The sequence below is a fragment of the Onychostoma macrolepis genome, chromosome 12, assembly GCF_012432095.1.
Source record: "Onychostoma macrolepis isolate SWU-2019 chromosome 12, ASM1243209v1, whole genome shotgun sequence".
In the NCBI taxonomy this organism is placed as follows: domain Eukaryota; kingdom Metazoa; phylum Chordata; class Actinopteri; order Cypriniformes; family Cyprinidae; genus Onychostoma; species Onychostoma macrolepis.
Genome location: NC_081166.1, coordinates 10,493,241 through 10,517,065, shown reverse-complemented (window position 1 = coordinate 10,517,065; position 23,825 = coordinate 10,493,241). Strand labels below are relative to the sequence as shown.

Genomic DNA, 23,825 nt, shown 5'->3' with positions numbered 1-23,825 from the left:
GTTTGCTTCGTCCTTATCTCTTCCCCCTCCTCTTCCTCTCTCTCCATTCTGAGCTACTTTCCCAAGCTACTCTATAACAGGCCTGTGAAAGGAGGTCACATATCAACTTACCAAGCGTCCCTCTCTGACCATATGACCCCTTCGGTAGTCCACGAGGCCCCATGTCATTCCATCACACTCGCCGTCCCCCCACATTCAGTCTTCCAAACCACCATCTAAAAGCTGCCCCCTCCCCTCGTCTGCCCATATCCCGACACTAATTGGTAAATCTGTTGAACCATAGCACGCCCAACAATGAGACACCTGGAGTTCTGTCAAAACAAGTTTCCCTGTGAAACAGCCTCAAGTGCTAATACAGTACGAGTCCTGGCTAACGCAGTCTCGCTCAATGCCGTGCAGGAATATAATGCATGTGTGGTGGGGGAGGTATCGTAGAAGGTGCGGAGGGGAAGTGTTAATGCCACTTCTATTAGAGTTTAGATTCTCAGAAGTTCGGGAAGGAGGAGCACGATGCTGTCTGGCTCCACTGGAAGCCCACAGGAAGTCCTTGTGGAAGTTTTGGCCCTGACAAAAATCCCAAACATTCTTGCAGTTCTTGTTCGACACCCTCCCCGCCCACCATCCCTTCTGCGCTCTCTCTATTTTAGACGGACCATGAGGAGTGCTCTACATACACTCAAGAGTGCTAACAGGGCAACATGCTGTGGTTTGTGTGAAATCATGTGCAGCTAAGTTTGAAAACCTAACTGAGAACATGGAACCGTATATTTGCTTGCCAGTTAGCTGAAACAACACACACACACACAGAGGCATTAGGGTGATATATGGACAAACACTTACATTTTTCCATTCAAACAAGATCACAAACACACATCTAACTGAGATACACTATTTAAAGAACTCTTGGTGAACCTTGTCAAACAAGTTCTGACAGAAACTCTTTACAAAAACAAAACAGTTCTACCCCCTGTAATTAGTGTCAGATAATAAAACAAATGAAGATTTATTGTTTTGTGATTTTTATAAATTGCCAATAGACCTCTTAACTAGCTTAGCTAGCAACAATCCCTTACACAATGTGGGTTGACCAGCTTTACCAGCCAAGTTCTAACAGCATTAAACCAGTGTGAACTAGCCAAAACCAGACCAAAGGTAATGCTAGTCTACCTGAAGGCTGGATTCAATGAAACATTCTTAATAACTAAATTAAAATTCAAATGTTCTTATATACAGTGGGGAAAAAAATATTTGATCCCCTGCTGATTTTGTACGTTTGCCCACTGACAAAGAAATAATCAGTCTATAATTTTAATGATAGGTTTATTTTAACAATGAGAGACAGAACAACAACAACAAAAAAAAAAAAAATGCATTTCAAAAAAGTTGTAAGTATTCAAATAAGTATTTGAACCCTTCGCAAAACATGACTTAGTACTTGGTGGCAAAACCCTTGTTGGCAATCACAGAGGTCAGATGTTTCTTGTAGTTGGCCACCAGGTTTGCACACATCTCAGGAGGGATTTTGTCCCACTCCTCTGCAGATCCTCTCCAAGTCATTAAGGTTTCAAAGCTGACGTTTGGCAACTCGGACCTTCAGCTCCCTCCACAGATTTTCTATGGGATTAAGATCTGGAGACTGGCTAGGCCACTCCAGGACCTTAATGTGCTTCTTCTTGAGCCACTCCTTTGTTGCCTTCGCTGTGTGTTTTGGGTCATTGTCATGCTGGAATACCCATCCACGACCCGTTTTCAATGCCCTGGCCCTGACGGTACATGGCCCCGTCCATCGTCCCTTTGATGCGGTGCAGTTGTTCTGTCCCCTTAGCAGAAAAACACTCCCAAAGCATAATGTTTCCACCTCCATGTTTGACGGTGGGGATGGTGTTCTTGGGGTCATAGGCAGCATTCCTCCTCCAAAAAACACAGCGAGTTGAGTTGATGCCAAAGAGCTGGATTTCGGTCTCATCTGACCACAACACTTTCACCCAGTTCTCCTCTGAATCATTGGCAAACTTCAGACGGGCTGTACATGTGCTTTCTTGAGCAGGGGGCCTTGGGCGCTGCAGGATTTCAGTCCTTCAGGGCGTAGTGTGTTACCAATTGTTTTCTTGGTGACTATGGTCCCAGCTGCCTTGAGATAATTGACAAGATCCTACCGTGTAGTTCTGGGCTGACTGCTCACCGTTCTCATGATCATTGAAACTCCATGAGGTGAGATCTTGCATGGAGCTCCAGGCCGAGGGAGATTGACAGTTATTTTGTGTTTCTTCCATTTGCGAATAATCGCACCAACTGTTGTCACCTTCTCACCAAGCTGCTTGGCGATGGTCTTGTAGTCCATTCCAGCCTTGTGTAGGTCTACAATCTTGTCCCTGACATCCTTGGACAGCTCTTTGGTCTTGGCCATGGTGGAGAGTTTGGAATCTGATTGATCGATGGCTTCTGTGGACAGGTGTCTTTTATACAGGTAACAAACTGAGATTAGGAGAACTCCCTTTAAGAGACTGCTCCTAATCTCAGCTCCTTACCTGTATAAAAGAAACCTGGGAGCCAGAAATCTTGCTGACTGATAGGGGATCAAATACTTATTTGACCCATTAAAATGCAAATCAATTTATAACTTTTTTGAAATGCGTTTTTATGCATTTGTTTTGTTGTTATTCTGTTTCTCACTGTTCAAATACACCTACCATTAAAATTATAGACTGATCATTTCTTTGTCAGTGGGCAAACATACAAAATCAGCAGGGGATCAAATAATTTTTCCCCACTGTGTATATATATATATATATATATATATATATATAAAATTCAAATATTATTTAATGTTCTTATATATATATATATATATATATATATATATATATATATATATATTAGGGCTGGGCAAGTTAACACGTTTTTATCGCGTTAACGCATTAATTAATTAACGCCGACAATTATTTTATCGCGCATTAACGCAGTTTTTATTATTATTATCAATATTTTTGAAAGTCCATTGCTCACTGGCTCTGAATTCACATACAGACAAACCATGGGTCACAGGAGGGGTGGGATGTTGATCAGTACTAGCTTGGGATGGGTGTCATCACGCGTCGCAACCAATGAGAGCATTTAGAGTGAGCCTAAGACTGCAGCAGCGCTCACATGTACGCTCCCGATGAAATTATTTAGGCTAAGCGTCAACATTCACAAACCACTGTTCACTGTTATTTTTAACAGAAAAGAATGTAACGTGCTAGTAATCACGACTTCATAAGTGGGAAATAGGAAGTTTCCGATAGCACATGAAGACATCAGAGAAGCACTCTCTGTCAGCACAGTGGAGTGCATCGTTTTGTTAACTTTGCGGTTTATTATTTTGAGTCGTTTGGGACACAGTAATACACGGCAACCACACAATATATTGCTGTACAGATCTATCACTTTTGCCGTTCATGCAATCGTGCTGCACATATCAGAAGTTCCACGCTCGGGTGTGGTTAACGCTCACACTACATGCGTACAGCGCCCCAGCCCAACTGAACCGCGCTCTGGCTCGAGTGCGGCACAGAGCGCTCACACTAGTCAAACGAACCGGGCTTTTGGGGGTCAAATGCACTCGGGCACGGTTAAGATTGCCTAGTGTGAGTACACCCTTATTCTCCTGCATCCCACACACGAGTCTCTACCTGCCCGCTGCCGCACTTGCCCATCAAGTGTTGTCCCGCGCCGCACTCTGCTGTGTTGGGTCCCACGATAGTGCAGGTCTCTACTCGGAAGGAGCCTGTTATTGTCATGATCGAGCCTCTGGACTCTGAGCAACTTGTTTTTCTATAACAAACTATAAAATATTTTCTATAGAATCTAGTGCTGTCAAACGATTAATCGCAATTAATCGTATCCAAAAAAAAAGTTTTTGTTTATGTAATATATGTGTGAGTGTTCTGTATATTTATTATGTATATATAAATACACACACATACAGTATGTTTTGAAAATATTTACATGTATATATATTTATAGAATTTATAAATATATTTAAAATACAAATATAACATTTTTCTTAAATATATACATGCATGTGTATTTATATATACATAATAAATATACACAGTACACACACACATATTATGTAAACAAAAACTTTTATTTTGAATGCGATTAATCGTGATTAATCGTTTGACAGCACTAATAAAAACGTTAATACCCTGGCAGTGGCAAATAGCTTTGGTCTTATATTTAATTTGATTACATTAATGTTTAAGTTGAGATTTACAAGAAATATTTTAACTGCTGCTATGTAAAAGGAATACTGCTGTAAAAAAGCACCTTATTTGTTTAAAGTGTTTGCAAACCAAATGTTATTGCACTTTTGTTCTTATAGCAGTACTTTCAAATGAAAAAAGTGCGCAATACACTTTTGAATTCGTTATTGAATTTTGTGCATAACAATGTGATTAATCGCAGAAAATCATGCGATTAATCACGATTAAAAACCATTAATCGTTGTCCAGCACTAATATATATATACTTATTAAAATAAAATAAATGAGAATTTAAGATATGTTCAAGAACTGCACTTATTTTATCCAAAAATCTTAGTATAGGAGCAATAATTCTGCCTAGATGTATACTATGTTTTGTTAAAACTCTTGCAAGATTTGATTTGGCTTAAGATTAGCTTTAGGAATTACTGCTGGACTCCAATTTAAATCTCACAAGACTTTTCACAGAATGAAGGTTACCATCTCGAAATGACCTACATGACCCTGAGGGACAGGACAAAAATAAGACAAGCACATCCCACAATGCCACAGCTTTCTCTATAGACCTAAACACAAGGAGATGAGCTAAACAATCGCTCGCCCCACTGATCCTTGCACCGCTGCTGAGTTTTGGCAGGCCAAGGCTACCCATCGTGCCCCCCTTTCGAATTCCACACACTGTTTGTGTCCATCAAGGAGGGCAGAGGCGCAATTGAGACACTCAGCGGCAGTGGCCCCATGTTGCGTCACTCCGCGCCACATCAAAACTGAAGAGCGGTGCCAGACTCGTTCGCCGTTCTCCTTCTCTCTCCCTCTGCCTCATGTCGGACAATTAGAAAAAGGCCTCGTATCATCCAAACATCCTTAACCTCGACCCACGCAAACCAAGTCACGCAGACATTTACACACACATGGGTGCGCGTGTGCACACAAAAACACAAACCACTCCACCTCCTAACTTCTCGCTGGCAAACGTTCAACCCCAGATGCTACAAATGAAAAGCATCCTCTTCACGCCAGCTGCTTCAGAGAAAAGGAAAAGAAATCAGAGAGAAATAATCGCCACCATTCCGGAAGATGCAGGAAAATAATTAACAAGGCTGAAACGGGGCCTGCGAGCAGACAAAGATGAAGCTCAAGAGGCATTTCGGGCTGCCAGGAATCCAGAGATGCTGAATTTTGCACCGCTGGAGTGGCGCTGATGCTTTCCTGTTACACGCAAACACTGTATATCGTAACAGGGATCCTGCTACAGACAAAAAGCATCGTGTCAAAGGACAGCAACAGTTTACAATTACCACACAAACTAAAGCACAAGAGCCAAGTCTGCTCATGAGAGTGTGTGAGTGTGTGTGTGTGTGTGTGTACAAATGCAAAGCAGACTCAACCCCATTTTATATAAAAGAGCAAGAACACAGCAACAAACAATATCAAATACAGCAGAACATTGCACTGTTATCAAAATAAAAAATAGTTTTTGACATCTCTCATTGTAATGATTATAATATTCTCTATTCTCTACCCTGTTGGAAAACCCAGCTCAAGCTGGAAAACTGAAACAAGGTTGCTGGTTTCTAGCTGGTCAAATCTCTTCCAAGCTGGTCATTAGCTAGTTACCCAGCCACGACGTTCCAAAATCCAACTTGACCACCTTTAGCTGGTTACTTAAGATGGTCTACCAACTAATGACCAGCTCGGACAGGAAATAACCAGCTATAAAATCAGCTACCAGCTGAAACCGGATTTTCCAGCAGGTAATTCATTTAAACAATCAATAAGCCAGCTGCAAGAAACTTGGAATTCAGGATTCTCACCAACTGTAATTGGTGAAGACTCAGATCAGTCTGTCCGGGGAATTCCAAGCAGAAGGGCCCCTGCAAGGCAAAGACGGACGTCCCGTGTCACAAATTGAGAACATGGTACACTCATCACTCAACCAGGGCATGAAGGCAAAAGGCATGACTTTTAAAACCACAAAAATGTCTAGCTGTGTGTGCCACCCCTCTCCTTCCCTGTCTGTTTCCTCTCTGACTGCAGTGTCAGGCCGCTGCCAGGTACAAGCCCAAACATATTTCGCATACAACATACAACACACGCAGAATACGCAAGTGCATGTTTATTTACTGTGATTTGAGGTTGTGATATTGTTAGCATGTTGGCAGTGTGTCTACATCAACTGAACTGACTGACAAAAAGAGTACTGATGTGGCTTTAGGCATTGAGGCTTTGTACACCACGTTCCTGTTGCACCATGTCATCCGAGAAAAAAAGACTAGCAATGGCTTAAATTTTCACAAATCTATTATTCAGTCTTAATGGCATTCTCAATCGCCCTGCAAATCCTTCCAAAATTATTCTAACATGCCGATTTTTTTCTCATGAAACATTTTTTACTATTGAAAACAGAAAACTGTGATACATTTTTTTCAGAATTGTTTGACGAATAAAACTTTAGAAAAAATGGAAATTTACTTTAAAAATAAGCGTTTTGTAATATTATAGTCTTTATGCTCATTTTTGATACATTTAATGCATCCTTGCTAAATAAAAATACTAATTCCTTAAAAGATTTAAAAATCTCACTGACCCCAAACATTTGCATGGCATTGCATCTCAAACGTTCCTCCTGAAATACCTTAAGACAACAGAAACAAATTATGTATGCACAATATGTCATATTATAGTGCACAACATGCTAATATTATTGAATTTGCTAACACTGTTAAATGTAATCTTTTAAAAAATCTCAAAATTAATATTCATTATATCATATTTTTGGGATGCATAATTCCATTGTAACATTTAGAGTTATCATTAATTTATTTAGATAAAATTCAATTGGCCTCTTAGCTGCCATACCATAAAATATTTACTGAAAAGAAAAGAATTTAAATAAATATTTAATATAAAAATGAGAAGACTTCTGAAACTCTAAAGGAGACTAAAGGGAAAATCTGGATTCAAATCTGAGAACGAATATGAGGAGATTTAAAGTGGCCATTTATCTCACTGCTGCTCAAAGAGATCTACATTGCCCTACAAATGGTCCTGTTAATGGGAAAACACACAAGAGGTGTGAGCGTCCTGCACTCACAAGGTTGCATAACAATATAAACGGCTGAAGGGCTGATGACCTTGACACCAGGTCCCTCGTAAAAGAGTGTGTTGACATTCCTTGAGTTTGGTTAAGGAAATGCTCCAGGGAGGCCTCTCATGCACTACACAAGAGCACACGCTGAGATGTTCTCCAAGCTTTGGCCAAAGGTCTCAGGACAAGTGACACCTCCTTGTTTCACATGGTCCTGTCAGAAGCGGCACAACTCCGGTTACAGTTACATACAACAGGCCGTGGTTACATCACTATGCACCAAACAGCACCAAAAAAGACGGGAAGGAAAAGGCGGAGGCCCTATGGAGAATGAGGGAGCGAGAAAAGTGAGAAACAGTTAGTAGAAAGGGAAGGAGAGAAGAAAAAGACAGTTGGTTCAGTGTCTTGTGGCTGCTGTGACACTGGGGTCCTCATTAACAGCGAGGGGGCTGGGGTTTCCCAGCATGCCTCTGGCCCTCCCAGCCATTGTCAAGCCAGTCCAGGTGCACCACCATTCAGTCCGAAAAAAAGGCAGCAAATTACCCAGCAAAAACTACAGGCCCTGTGCTAGCTTGAGACGCTACTCCTACTCAGCTGGAGTCTGGGAAAATGCCCTGCATGCTTTATCTGTGTGATTCATTTAGTTCACTCTTTATTTTTAACATTAATATCAATACTCAACTTTAAGAACAGTTTGAAATCCAGCTCCCAGACAGACTCGTGTTGTGACAGCAAACAGCAATCATGCCCTCATCGTACAGCAGTTCAGGTGGGAGGTCCCGTTCTGTTAAAACGCAACACATTCCATCACTTCCTAAATACTAATTACCATACAGGAACAGACCAGGACTCCTCCAGCTATTCTTCCAAACTCCACCCCTTCTATTCTTCCTCCTCTCCCTACGTTCTCACTGTTCCCGCATTTTCCTGCTGTTGGTTCACTTGCACATAGTGCTTGCACGCATATGCACACTGCTGTGGGGCCTCGTGGGGAAATAGTTAACACTCCAGCCGTCCCCTGCTGCCTGTGAAAGCCCAGAAAACAATGGAGACATTGTCCAGTCTCAACGAGACTCGGAGCAAGAGGACAATGTGTGTGTAAGAGAGTGTGTATTAGACAGTGTGTAGTGCGCTTGCATGAAGTTGTGTGTGTGAGTGTATCTTTTTGCCTCAGCATTATTTTAGAGAGCAGCATTAAAATACAAACAATGAAACCAACGAAATTTTAGTTCAAGGATTTTTTTTTTTTATAAAATGAGTTGGATAAAATAATTTCCAACACACATGCAGCATTCACTATCAATTTAGCACGTCACCTGACCTGCAAAATGTCTGCACTAGCTTTAACCCGGATATGGTTACCACCAGGGCTCTGAACCAGTTCAAGGAACGAAAACGAAAACCGGAAACGAACGAAATTTTGACTGGAACAGAACCGGAAACAGAAACAAAATCAAATTTTATAGTTCCGAGCAGTATCGAAAATTTGAAATGGCCATTAACGTTATTTTATCGTTCCATATAATATTTGAAATTTGCTGTCAACCAATCAGGAATTCAAATAGTACGGCCTATGCAAATGTGACGCTGATGCATCCAGCGAGTGAAATGCCCGCACGCTCAGCTGTGAACTCTTCATAGGTAAGTCGCAATGGCAATGCACCAGCGTTAAGAGTTTATCCGAGGATAGTGTAAGATGGATTCAACAGATCTTACGCACCTGCAGCGAAAAAAAAATGCGACATTGCAGCCAGTTCATTATCAAAATAAAATACAGTTAAAGAAACGTATAAAAAGTTACAGTGCTCCGTTGTCCAATCTGTTGCGTTCAGCGTGACCACCGCCTCAGTGTGCTGATAGCCGATGTGAAGGATGATGTTTTGCGTCGATGAAAGTACAAAGACTATAATAAATAATATTTTAGCATCCAGATACGTCGCGAATATGCAAACATTTGGATTCAAGGTAGGCATCGAGGTAGGCATCAGTTTTACCTCTAATTTGTTTTTGGATTGACGTTTTTATAGCCTAGCCTAGGCTATATCCTTAAGTTTAGAGGATTTGTTGTGGAGAGAAACTAATAACTGCGTTTATAATGTTTGCAAACATTTTGATTTACCGGCATTTTAGCCTACATTATTTCTGAATGTAATGCGACACGGCTTAGCCTGTTTTTTTTTTTTTTTTTCCTCAAAACGCAATTTTATACAAGTAGCGTTTTTTTTTTTTTTTTAACAATGCAGCAAACATTTTTAAATATCTTTAAAAATACTTTAATGTCTTTAAAGCATTAACATATTTTTTTCTTTTGTTTAGTATTTAGGCAAATCTAGAAAAGATGATGCTGGCTGTAACTAAGCGCAGCAGGTTAAGATACCATCTCTTCCTGTTTTTTTCTTTCTTTTTCTTTTTGTGTAAATAAAACACTGTACTTTATTATTATTATTAGGATATTATTATTATTATTATTATTATTTTTATAGGCAAAGACAATTTTAAAAAACAACATTATTAACCGTTATTTTTTCTACTCGAACCGGTTTTAGAACGGTAATAATACAGAGGAACGTAGGAACAGAAACATTAAAGTGGAGTGAACCGATTGACTTTTTTTTTTCTGTTTTCAAGCCCTGGTTACCACAGAGTGCAGACTCAAGTCAACTAGTACGATGAGTCTGGGAAAATAATAATTATTTTATTATTATTATTTTATTTATTGATTTATTTATTTAGTTTATTGTGAAGTGTCCTTGAGCTCTGGAAAGGCGCTATATAAATAAAATTTATTATTATTATTATTATTATTATTTTCCACTTTCTGTCTGTGAATAAATCAGCACTTATTAATTTAGGAGTTAGTTAAACATCTGGCTATACCAGTCTAGTATATGGCCTACACCAAGAAACGCTACACAGGGAAACACTGACAGACAGCTGTGCATACAAGTCGAGAAAGAGAACGAAAACTGGAAACCGATCCCGGAACGAATGGCCAATGTGTCACAGATGTGGGGAAGTCTATCGTTCCGTTGTTTCCAACTCCTTCCCACTGGAATTGCAATCGCATGATCCCTGCTCATACCGTCCTTGAGTTCATGCTCTGTCCAATGCCAAATACACAGCACATGTGTTTTGCAGTCTACCTGTCTGAATTGTCATGTCTATATTACAGTCTATATGAAGAATGGGCTTTACAAATCACATTAAAAGCTAGTGGAGATGGCAGTGGGACAAACGGCTTGCGGGACTTAGTTTGCAGTGATGTGTTCTTTATGACTTGTGAACAGGTAGTAAATGCATGCTGACTGTGTGGGACTAACAGGCTTTGAAAAGCCTGCGGGGCTCTTGAGTACTTCAAACATCCTGGCACTGCCTTCTATGGGCGTGGACAGAAACGAGAGGGTTACTTCCTGTGCTCTATTCATAGAGCAGCATGAAGTAGCACCTCTATGGCCACATGTGACTGTAACAAAAAAATATTGTGTGGAGTGTTCCTATGACTACGGTCACACATTTAGTGCTTATGACTGACAACATACTTACTAACTAGCGGTTGAATTCCACCTAAAAACTTTTTAACCGATTCATTTTTCATTATGTGATTTTTTAAAACAACTTTTAATTTAAAACAATATGTAATATAATACATTTAATACTTTTTAAATGAATATTTTAAAGAAAACGGGCATCCATACACAGGAGCCGCTTGAATACTTTCTATATGAATAAATACTGTCAAGCCCTTTTTCTATTCTCGTGACAGCCATAAAAATTTTAAAGAGTCACTTAGGTTATAAAATGCAATTTATAACAGAGCTGTGTATGAAAATAACCATATATAGTACTCTAAAATAGGACTGACAACGGTATTCTGATGCTGTGTGAAGGCAGCTTATGTCAGACATCATCCTCATGTGTGCTACTTCATTCTCTTTTAGCTGTATATACACTTTTTAGACAATTTTGTTGTCTCTCTCTGTGTCTCGTTCATCGTCTCACTTCATTGCCATGCTGTCCTTTTACGGTATCACCTCCTCTCTCCCGCTGTCCACCTGTGCATTTGTATCTCTCTCACTGGTGATTGTTGGGTCACTTGAACTTCGGCTTATGTTCCTTATCTCACGCCCATCGGCGCTCTCTTATCAGCCCACGGCAGACAGGCGTCTTCAGAGCCATGGGTCAAGGTGGGCAGGTGTTCTTCCAATTCGACAGAGAAGAGAAACTACTGTTTACGGTACAATTTATTGATAAGGCCTTCACGTACGGCAGCATATAGGCCAACTTGAGTCAAAAATAAATAAATAAATAAATATAGAGCTCAGGGCATTCCACAGTTATCTATTCCTGACAATACCAACTGTCTCCAGATAGATTCACCAACGGCATGATGCAAACCCAAGGAAACATCAAATCAAACACACGTCAGCACAAGAGAGAAAGAGGAGAATGGGAGAGCGAGAGAGACAGAAAGACGGAAGGATGAAGAAATAATGCAAAGTACCATGTTAGGTCTTGATCAAACAGATACGAATTGCACAAATGAACTAAATAAATAAACAACCTTAAATGCTAAATAGCTAAACACCATACAGAGCAAAATATTCATCTTGCTCTCTCGCTGTAGGTCTTTAGGGCTGTTTTAAAAGGCAATAGAGAAAACTGCTCTGTGCTGATAAGCATTTACAGCCTCATGAGTCAGAGGGATAAAACTCAAGTGCAGTATTTACCTGAGCCTGTTCTTAACTACCTCCCACACATTTAATGATTCAGAGAGGGAGGACAATCATTTTTTTCTTTCTCTTAAAAAAAGTACATGGGATGGCTACCCTACGTTTAAATGTAAAAATAGTTTACTACCAGTTCAGTAGAAGCAACTGTAGAGTTGCCACTTCATTCATCAGGTAGTATTTACTGTATTTTTGATCAAATAAATGCAGTCTTTGCGAGAATATGAGGATTCTTTCAAAACCTTTAAAAATCTTACCAACCTCAAACTTTTTAATGGTAGTCTATCTAAAATTGCATTAGACAGCAAGTGGAAAAAACATAAAAATATGATAACACTTTAGTATAGTGACCAATTCTCACTAGTTAACTAGTTGCTTATTAGCATGCCTATTAATAACATATTGGCTGTTTATTAGTACGTATAAAGCACATATACTGCATGACCATATTCTACATCCTTAATCCTACACTTAACAACTACCTTACTTTTAATAAGAAGCAAATTAGTCATTTATATTGAGGCAAAAGGATCTTAAAATAAAGTGAGACTCAAAACAAACAAAAAACATTAAATAGCAAATAGTTTTCAATCAATGTCACAGCCAACCGTGATTTTCTTCTTTCTACTTTTGGTCCAGAAAACAAAGACTGCATAAATGTCCTAAAAAGTTATTTTGTCAACTTTTAGGAGTATAATCTTACATTAATGGTCTCAAAAAAACATTAGGTACATACTAAAAAAAAACAAAAACAATATTAATTCCATGCAGACTCTTTAAAGGTAACTGAGAATGTTTAATTTCATTATAACACGATAACATGGTAAACAACCAACCAATCACACAAACCCACACCAATTTAAAGTAAGAACAACTATTAAAATTTAGTTCTGTATATTGAAAATGTGTTTATCTCTCTGACAAAATATTATCCTGGATTCAATGGATTATTCTCTTATATTCCTAAACACGACCTTGGAGGCACTCTGTTGCTTCCAGTAACTATGGAAACGCAATGAAGCCCCCAAACTCCTGCACCACAATGGAAAGACCAAAATCAAATTTGGTCTATTGTCCAAGGAAAGGAATCAATAAGCTGATGATTTAACATGGTAACATCGTTTTCGCCCAGCCGTGTCTCTAACCTTGAAGGCCTTATCGTCTATAGATTTTAAAAGAGTGATAAATTTAGAGCTAAACACATGGATAACAGCACTCACGGATCCAGCGTATAAAACTGCTAAATAAACATAGCATCTCTACTCCAGACACTCATTGCCTGAACCAAGCTTAGCATGGGCGTTAATTATCCGTCTCCACTGTAAAAAGATGGTCTTGCCCTCTGTCACTTGAAAAAAAAAAACTGTTAAGCTACACTGAAATCTCACCCTCTTGTTTTCATGAAGAAGCCATATTATAGACAAGCACATTACAAAACACCCAAGTGATATATAATATTCCAACACAATCTAGGCTGCTGTTTTGCCAAAAGCATCGTAAGCTTAAGTACATCGTAGACCCATTGAAACCAATGGAGCTACGACCAACTTAACCTTACGATGCTTTTGGGAAACACAGCCCTGGTCTACAGTTTTTATAGGTCACTAGACCAATTGACAGCTGTGGATTAGGAGAGGAGTGTAATATCCCAAAGAACCCAACAATACCAGAAGTAGTTTGGTTTTTATGGACTGTGCTGTAGAACAAAGAGCTTTGTAAATGCAATGACTCATGGGTGTTACTTACAACGATGTGTGCTGGAGAAGGTGACCTGGCATCTTTAAGTGCTTGTCTACTCTGAAGACTTCCTGCTTGAACATCTAGCAGGGGCCATTTCATCTGTAGATACTGGATGACAGAAAGAAAAAAATGGAGAAAAACAAAAGAAAAACATGTTAACAATGCAGAAAACAAAGGGAAACACAACATAAGAGCTAAAATATCTTTAAAAAAAAAAAATGTGTGACATAGAAAGCAAAAGTAAACAAAAAGAAATCATGTCAAAAAGATTCAAGGTCAAATGATGCATGAGGTGGAGCTTCTTGAAAACTGAAACTACTGGTGTTAAGATTAATTTACACTTTATGCTTGTCGTTCACAAAAACAGCACATTTTGAACCACACACTCAAATGCATTCAGGTGAATATTTTGATTGTTCTTCCTGTATTAATCATGCACAAATATTTTATTGGCCTCTGGAATTTCAGGTGGACTTTATGTGTACATTTTTCCCAGTAAACATAACAAGGGTGTGGCATTGAGTCACTGCAGCGACTGTCCCCGTGAATGATTGACCTGGACTTTATCAGAGGTGTACACAGGCAAACAGCCCTTTCATGAACCCTTACATCGCTCTTACAGCCAACAGATGAAAATAATCACCATAATCACCATGAAGAGCTCCATGACATTTTTTGACATGACAACTCTTAATTTAATCTGTAAAATCAAATAATTTTTTGAAAGCTCAATATATATGAAAACAGATTTTGAACATTTGGTTTGTAATAGGCATATGCCCAAAATAGGCTGCATTCATAGGTGAAAGTCTGAGTTTCCTATTCAGTTGACATGAAGTCGGTATATCTTTCTTTTGCCTATAATATCTCCATTCTAACTCCCAGCACTGAACCCTGATGGACACATTCTCTGAGGTCATATGTCTGTTCTCACCCATGGACTGCAGGATTTGCTTAGCAGACCACCCATTTACATGTACCCTGTGTGCCTGAGAGACCTCTCATTTAGAGATCACATGCTGGGACCCATTACAAACCTGCTGTTACTGTCCCAAAGCTGGTGTTCCTAATGTCCTTAGTCCATTAGCCCACAGCAAGTGAACTTGACCCTTGAACTTTTAACCTGTTTCTGTAGAGGCTTAGAGACAACCGGCTGATCGTGAACATGACTTGGACTCGGCTATCTGAGTCACGGGGTGTCTCATCAGGAAAAGTGTGAGGGTCCACACATTTCTAACACTTGAACTGTGGCTGTTGTATTAGCTGAATAACACAGGTCAGGGGTTAACTGAGCCCTGATTGCTGTTATTATTGGAAACCTGAAGAGCAACAAACATTGAGGTAAAAAAGTGACCATTGGAAACCGCTGCTCTGTTCAATGACAAAATAAATTCAAATAAGCATTCAAACCATCTATGTTACTAAATAGGAGGGTTGAGTGGATTTGCATGTGGGCTTGGTTAATGCCAATATATTTAAGGAAGCATTTAAGTTGAATGGAAAAGAAAAAGGAAAGAAACAAAGAAATGAAGGAAGGACAGAAGGACGGAGGAATGGTGGACAAAAGTAAAAAAAAACTGAAAGAAAGGTGGGGTAGACACAGCAGCCGGGGCACAATTTCTTAACCTTGGCGCAATTTTGGATGCAGTCTTGGGCCCATAACATGAAAAATGAATTTATAGAGTACACTCTACATAAAAAACGGTGCTCTTTTTTAGGCCTAATGCATGCTGTGCTATACTTCATCAGATCCCCATAGGAAACTTCTGACGAGTCGGTCGGCCTTGTAACTTGGCCTCTGATGCTGCCAGGACTTCAACCACTGGGCTCCAAATCAACTGAAAAAACTTGGCCCAAGTGAGCCACAAATCAGAATCAAATCCATTCCCATGTCTGTCCCGATCCAGCCAATCAGGGTCAACCTTTCAGCTCCTACTCTCTGTCCTGCACTATCCAATCAAACAGCTTCACGCCTTCCCTTCTTACAGCCTATCGGTGGAGTTTGTTTGACCTTGTCAGGCCTCCTTTGAGATTTTACTCTTCTTATGAGGACATTCCAAGCTCCACTTTGCCAAAGACAGAAAAAGAGTGAAGAAAAAATGCCTGGTTCTGTGGCTCGCCATTTAAGCAAGTACCCATAAAGTGAGGATGTAGTTGTAAGGCTGTTCATGTGTCTTCAAGAACAGGACTAAATCAGAGCTAATTAGAGGTAGATTCACAGCAGAATGCATTCCTGTGATCCAGTCTGGAGGAACTTTTGGACCTTGGCCTCAACTTGATCATACCCACCTCCAAATAGTCAAACTGGTAGCTGGGATATTGAAGCGTATTGTTGACAGGTGGACAGGAATGCCAAATTTTTAAGAATCAGCTCAAGTTTAATAAAAAAATAACACGTAATAATCACAAATAAGTTTTAGTTTGAAACATGTGTGCATGTAGGACTAGGTAATATCTTGGTAGGTAGGACCAGGTAATATCTTGGTAAGTAGGGCCAGGTAATGTCCTGTGCTCCAGCGCTGTGAAGTTTAGTTTTTATGGGGTGAAAGGTGACACTTTGCCAGTGTGGGTGCTGAAAGCTTAGTGCACGTACTCTGACAGGCATATACACTTCAGACCTTTCCCTTGGTCTAATCCCTCCTGCAGGTTTTACAAGCATGCCAAGGAAAGCTGAGCCTAGACCAGTGCCAAAGTCCCAGCAGTGTTCCCTCGCAGCCCAACCCCTACACCACCCCGGGCATGCTGACGGACGCACCATTTGGGTTTGAGAAGGCCATGACCTCTGACCTCCCCCTGCCTCTTCTCTGCCTACTAAAAACTCTCCAGCTAGGAGGCCCCCTTCCACGTAACTCAAGTGCTATTCTGATGTGACAAATTGCTCTGGAGATCTGGAGAACTCAGTACCCTCCCCCTCAGTCTTCAGACTTACCCAGAGTGCTTACTCTGTCCTGGGGCCCCAACAGCAGGGGCTCCCCTTCGCCTCCCCCACCCTTAAGCAAACCCTCAAGCCTTGCCTCGCCTTCTCCTGCCTTGCCTCAGCACAGCTACAATGGGAATGAATGACTCAATTGTCTCTGATGAAGTGAAAGACAAGGGAGCCCTCTAAATCCTCCAAAAGGGATGAACTCTCTCTCTGTCCCTCTATTGCCTGGAGACTTCCGGGAGAAAGAGAGAGAGAGGGAGTCAGAAAGACACAGAGATAGAAAACACCAGAGACCACGAGTTGCTTAATCAGGTTTTCTGACTAAATCTTTTCACCTAAACTGGATCTGGAGCTGAATGTTGCAACCTGACCTTTACAGAAACCCTTTATTTTTCATGGAAAATCATTCCAAACCAGAAATCCACTTTACAATGTTAGGCCTAGAGCTAAAGTCATCTGGATTATGGAAGCATTTGCAACAGTAAGTAAACTAGAGCAAACAAAACTGAATGTGATAACCAAATTTAATCCATGTAAATTGCGTGTTCAATTTGTTTTTGGATTAAGAGCAAAGGCTTTTCCACAATCAGACAAATCAGATGCCTACTTTGTCAGAGAGGCTAGGGATATCTGTGGATCTGTTTTCAGCTGTCCAGCATGGGATGAACCAATGCATTAGAAAGCATTCCAGCCACATTAACAATGTACACAGTAAAACCTGAAGCCAAAAGGGTGTAAGGGTGTCTGGCAAGCACTCAGTGAGCCAATTTCCCACTAGAGATGCTCAATCAGGCCCAGAAGATCCCAGAACATCTGTGGAGAGGGGTCAAGAACATATGCAGCTACTAGCACACATGACACATGCATCCAAATGTTAACTTAACCATCACCATATCTACACATGCTCTAAGGGTGTGAGAGTTGACCTCTTGCTAATTGCAAGAATAAACCAAGACATTATTTAAGCTAAGACACCTGAAATTGACTGATCAGATGTGGCCTGATGGCTAGTGTTCATGCTCTAACATGCTGAACAGTGTGGTGACCCAAGTTTGAGTGCGGATCAGGTAATCTCCTGGTCACACCTCCCACCACCTTCTTGTTATTTACTGTCTCTGTAAATAAAAGTGGCAACACTAATTAGAATCTAAAAAGAGTATGTTTAAGAGTGCTTGTTACTAGGTTCACATGGAGAACTACACAAGTTTGCATAAGAATTATGATAAATACCACTCCCACTGAACAAGCAACAATAAAAAGCCCATTGTTTTGTTCACAGGTGCTGAGGAACAGGCAAGCATGGATACATACAGACTCGCACTTAATACACTCGCTCTCTCAAGAGGAGAAATTTTTTGGGAAAGGACATAATAATGATCCAGACAGGCTCTTTGAAATTCACTGATCCAAAGAGAAGGGATCTGCCCATCTGTGAGACTCCCATCTCTAGAGAGGCAGAGAGAGCGAGAAAAGAGAGAGAAAGCATGTGTTTGGGTGTGTGTGCGTCTGTCTGTCTTTGTATGTTTGCTTGAAACATTCAAATAGCCTTCATTTCGGATGGATGGAAGCATGCTGGAGGTGGGGGCTAGGGGTGGAGGGGGTGGAGGAGAAGGAGGAGTAGCTCAACACTAGATGAAACTGAAAGTTAGTCTACACGAAGGCTCTTCACACTTGCTTAGTTCTTCTAATACACATTTTATGAGTAAATAAAGGAAAAAAAGAGAAAAGAACACCCCACCAGCTCAGATTGCCTCAGGCATTCTGCAACCAGGAAAATAAAGCTGGAATGTGGGCAGGCCTGGGGTTTGTGTGCCCCGGGGCGGGAGAGGGTCCGCGGGGCCCGTATTTACTCCAAAGCTGGAACCGCTGGGGGGTTCTCAGCACTCTGACAGCACAGAGCCAGAGACCCCAGCCTGATCTCCTCCATCCTCTCACCTCTCACCTTGGCCCGCTTCATAATAAACTCCCACTGACATTTTTCTTTCACATTGCCTCTAAAACTGATCCTCCAAACAGTTGACGAGGCAGGCATCTTTTGAAACTAGGTCTAAAACATACTCTACAAAAGTATTTGAACATGGACGCTTCTAGCTAAGCAAGCTTGATTTCATGTATTGATCCGAAATAGCATAAAACTGCATGAATGCACACTGCATTCTCAGCACTGCCACAAGGGGTGCTATAATAGGTGTAGAACAACAGTTTAAACACAAAAATGATTGAGTTAGATCTTATAAATATGTTTATAGTTAGCTACCAGAATAAAAACATTCAATACAATAATGGCACAGGTATTTTAGATTAACTCTTAAAACATTTACTCACTCTCATTTAGGTACACATTTGCAAGAATCTGTGTCTGTCTGTCTGTCTGTCCAAAGTCAATGGGGTTCCATGTTTTGGACCTCAATGTTCTTTCAAAATATCTTCTTTTGCGTTTTGCAGAAGAAAACAATACATACTGGTTTGGAACAACATGAGGGTGAGTAAATGATGACAGAATTTTGGGTGAAGTATCCGTTTAAATTTTCAAGTGCCACAGTGATGCAAGAACCTCAACATCTCTTCCACTTAAAGAGACAGTTCAAGAAAGTTCTAGCTAAAGTTCCCAAATTATTATTATCTGATCCAGCACCTCAAACACAGTAGCACGAGATACATGTGGCCACGCTTGTGGTCTGTTTACGCAGCAGGTGTTGGCTCGTGTATTAGTCAAACAGCAGCTGATTCACCTGAAGCTCTCAGACTGTGTTAGTGTGCGCATACTACCAACAAGTAAGGCCATAAAGAAGTTCTGAAAAGCCTCAAAGCCAGACTAGCTCTTTAAGGCAGTAAAACAAACAAACCGTCTCTCATGGAGACAGTTGGACAGAGTGACAGGGTTCCTCTATTAAAGTCCATGTAAGCTTACATAGCATTTGGTAATTGCACACCAAAGGACTGCTGATCCATTAATATTTCTATTCAGCAGGAACAAGTCTTTTTAGGCAGTTTTTTTCTTCAACCCAAGGGGCATAGAAATAATCTGAAAAATGGAGGAATATTATTATGAATTATTATGAAGAATATTAATCATGTTACAACATTTGCCCAATAGTCATGTCTGGTTTGCTGGGAGGAAGGCAACTTGAGACTTCTGTTTGGTCTTAAAATTGTCATTATATATGGTTGGGCACAATTCTTCTCTTGAAATATAATTTTTGGGGATTATTTTCCAAAAAAGCATGCCTCCCTGCTTCTACTCTTTCTTCCTCTTGTTCTGTCTCTCTTCTGGGTGATTATGGGCCCCCTTAAGAGCGCTCTATAAATAGCCCTGCAGGCTAGTCTTCGTGGCTGGTGTCTCCTCCAGCAGGGCCCATAATGAGACATACAGGCAGCTAAGGCCTAGCAACACACCCAAGAGCTGCACACTTACACAGCCTGCAGTGTTTCAACACCAAGAGAAGTCTCATTCCTACCCTGTGGAATCCCATACACTGACCTACTTACTAGCTACGTGATCTTCAGCCTGGGCGCAGGGCTTAGCACTAGGTGTGCCTGCTCATAGGTCCTGTAGAGTTAACATTGGGTTGGCATGGAGTTTGGACTTTGGAGCTCACGTTTAAACACACACAAACACACACACACTCTCGGCTGTGGATCAGCTTTACTGTACAGATAGGGGTCACACCCCTGGCCACCATGAGGAGGTAATTACCACACTAGTGCACACTCTCAAGTTCAAAATAAAGACTACTTTCACCTCCTGCAGCAACAACAACCTTCAAACGGGTTTCAACCTACACACGCACACGCACACGCACACACACACACACACAAATAAACCTTGAAGCACTCCAAACTCCATATTCATAAGGTCTGGGCCCTGAGTGTATCTGAGCACCATTATCTGCCTCGAAATTCAAAATGGTTGCAGGTCAGAAGCGTCAATGCAGGACACCCTTCTGATTTTACCCTACAACACAAACCCGAACCATACTCAGGGAACATCAAACGTGCTCAATGTAGCACAAATACTACAGGCTGGTCTATTCAGACCGATCTCGCTCTCAACTACATGAATTTAAACGGCAGAAGGGTTTACTAATTTTTGATAATAAATGGCAATTGAATGATGGTTACTGGCATAAGGTACACAAAGAGTAACAATGCTAACGACCTGTCCATGAGAACACAACTACCTTCAGGGACAATGCCGTTCTTTTGCTCCCAAATAAATAAATAAATAAATAAAGGGCTGGTTAATAGAGCTCATTAAAATGGAGGAGGCACAGATGACAATAAGACCCAGGGAAGGTCATGCGGTGGGAGCTACGGGCAAAGCACCGTGGGTGATGGTGCGACCCCTATCTTCTCCTCTGCACCCCACGAAGAGCACCCTTCACCTCCAAATAAACTGTAGTAATGATTTTGTAGTAATGCACCCCCCCCACCACCACCACCAAAAAAAAGCCTCACGAACACACATAACCCCTCCTCCACCTCTCTGTTAATTACTGCAGACATCCATCCACAAACAGCGGCAACAGACACCATCACACACAGCAATTACTGCTGAATCTTTAATGCACTCTTTAAGCAACTCTCTCTGGCACTGTGTCTCTCTTGGGCAAACCACAGACCTGTCTTCTCGAACCATTAACAAGAGGGGTGACAGGGCACTGGGACAAGAATAAGCAAAAATAAACTTACTGACTGTTTATAAGCTCTATTCGAATCCGAAAGCTCCAGCAGAAACATCTTTTCAGGTAAACGTCTTCAATGCACCCCCCTTCTTGCTAATGATCGATTCAGTTCTGCACAGATGAGATGCAGAACTACATGTGTAGCTGGACGCAGCTGGGACTAACGCAGGATGAGTGTGAAAACTAATCTCTACTCTTAGCTAAACAGTAACACATGCCAGACATGTCAAGTCTGAGTATACTAAGAGGTCTATTCATAAGATGCACCTGTGCTATAGTGTCAAGCTCATGCAACTCTCCATAAAGAAATGAACACATCTTTATATGCATTAATTCAAATCAACTAAATAAACAGCAGGCCTTATCTGACCCAGGTTGGTTTATGCCAATTGAAGGTGGATCAGCATTGTCAAGCATTTAAAGAAAAAAATAACAGCATTTGTGGTTAAGTTGGCTGATCAAGGAACCCTTGGTGGTTTAAGTAGCAATACCAACAGACCAGGACTTAAAACACAACATTTAATGGAAACGTCCCAACATGGAAATATCTTAAGCCTTGGTCAAACTAGACATGCAAAGTTTTTCTGGACTCTACAATGGACAATGAGTTTGAGTTTTTGTTGTCCTGTGTTTGCATGCGTATGAAAGAGGTGAAATTCTAGTCTGACAGCAGCTTTAAGACCTTAATAAACAGCAATGATTCAGTTACAACAACATTCTGATAAGCATTTGTTTCATCATAATAGTGCACTGAAAACCAACCCACAATGCTTTGTTTCACCCTATAACAGACTCTGACAGTTGATGATGACGTTTGCACCTGAACTCGCATGCAGCCGGCTTCACTGCCTCGTATCCTCTCTCCAATCTACTCGTTTACTTGATGCAACTCATTGCAACGTTGCATTAACAATGCTCCGGCTCCATTTCCAAAGCCTCCTTCATGCAAGGCTGCAAGACACGGACATGCAGATTTATATGGTTTTGGGGGTGGGTTTTGTTTTTTTACAGATGTGTTCTATAAAGGTTAACATGCACTGGAAAAAAAGCCTTGGCTACAAACTGTGTGTTTTTGTCAGCTGGGGGAAGCAGTACAGAAAAAAAAAAAAGCCCTCAGCCAAGCCATCAAGTTGAACATTGAACTTCACAGTAGTAGCTGCCTTTCTATGCCTCTCCTTTTGATGTTACCTCCAAAGCAAGGGATCAAAGGCTTGGAGTGTGGCGTGGGGAAGTCCCAGGCTCTTAGCCTGGCAGCCCGTGATATATGCAAAAGTCTATGCCAAAAAGAGAGAGAGAGGAGAGAGAGAGGGAGGGTGGGAATGCAAGCTAGAGACAGCAGACTTGTATGGAATGTGGCTAAATAGTGTGCTTTACTTTAACGAACTCTGAGGTGATGCAATCACTCCTTTCTGGATTTTTTTACAGTGAAGTGTTGAAAACAATGAGGGCGTGCCAACAGAAAAGCTAAGGCTTGTGGGCGCAAAATGTGTATGATACCTCACTGACAGATCCAGTACTCCACCCCCTTTCCCTCACAAACATTGTGTCACACTCACATAAATATACAATAAGACGTCTGACTTACAGCAAACAATGGCCATATAAAACGCTGTCCTTCACAAACCGACACAAAAACAGACACACGACCCACACATATGGATACAATAGGCTCAGTTGAGGTGTTTAAACCAACTAACCCCTGCTTGAAAATTTTGCACACACAAATATAGGTCTACACGTCCATGCACACACACACACCCTTTCCCCAGGGCTATAGGATTAAGAGGTCTGTCTGGCTGACAGCGAGCCCTTCCTTCCCACGTACCCTGTCAATTCCCTCCCTCCCTCCTGCCTGCTCGGCCCCTCGGCCCTGCTCTGCCAGCCAGGGAGAAGGACACACCTGAACTTGACATCGATCTGCCGGAGCTTTTCTCAGCACTACACACACATGCAGAATCGCACACGCCACAATACACAATATTTGTGTCTGTAAAGAATGAGCGGGGGACGGTATTGAAAACAGAAGATATGCTGCAGGAATAGTGATGTGCCTGATATGCCTGATGAGTTTTCTTTTGAAAGGGTTTTTAAAAAATGTGAAACATGAGCATTGGACTAAATCTGTATTTGAAAAGAATTTATTTGAAAACATCTATAATAAATGAATAAATAATAATGATATTAATGACACTAGCAAAAAAAAAAAAAAATTGTAAAATGATGCAGAGGCTGCTGTGAACACCTGTCTGAACAAATCAATTATTTATTTATTTTTATTTTTATTTTTTTTGGTAATTTTAATGGATTTGAAAACATCTATAGTGCATTGTTTTTAACTCAATGTTAATTTCACAATCAAAAATACATGTAAAATGAAGCAGGGACTTCTGTGAACACTTGAGTGATTACTCAGAC

The 23,825-nt window shown here is 40.8% G+C and overlaps 1 protein-coding gene across 31 annotated transcripts in view; it reads right to left on the bottom strand.

Moving 5' to 3' along the window:
• tcf7l2 (transcription factor 7 like 2) overlaps positions 1–23,825 on the bottom strand; it is an 85,411-nt gene that overhangs the window by 45,152 nt on the left and 16,434 nt on the right. For 20 of the 31 annotated variants that reach the window (XR_009273593.1, XR_009273594.1, XR_009273595.1 and 17 more), the window contains exons 4-6: positions 13,809–13,910; positions 6,835–6,882; positions 6,062–6,121 (exon numbers count right to left, since the gene is read on the bottom strand). Coding sequence is in view for 28 of the 31 variants with exons in the window: in XM_058792844.1 (XP_058648827.1) it covers positions 6,062–6,121; positions 6,835–6,882; positions 13,809–13,910 (210 nt within the window). In the remaining 3 variants the exon portion in view is untranslated. The remainder of the gene's footprint in view (positions 1–6,061; positions 6,122–6,834; positions 6,883–13,808; positions 13,911–23,825) is intronic. The other 11 variants (XM_058792852.1, XM_058792853.1, XM_058792838.1 and 8 more) reach the window with 2 other exon arrangements.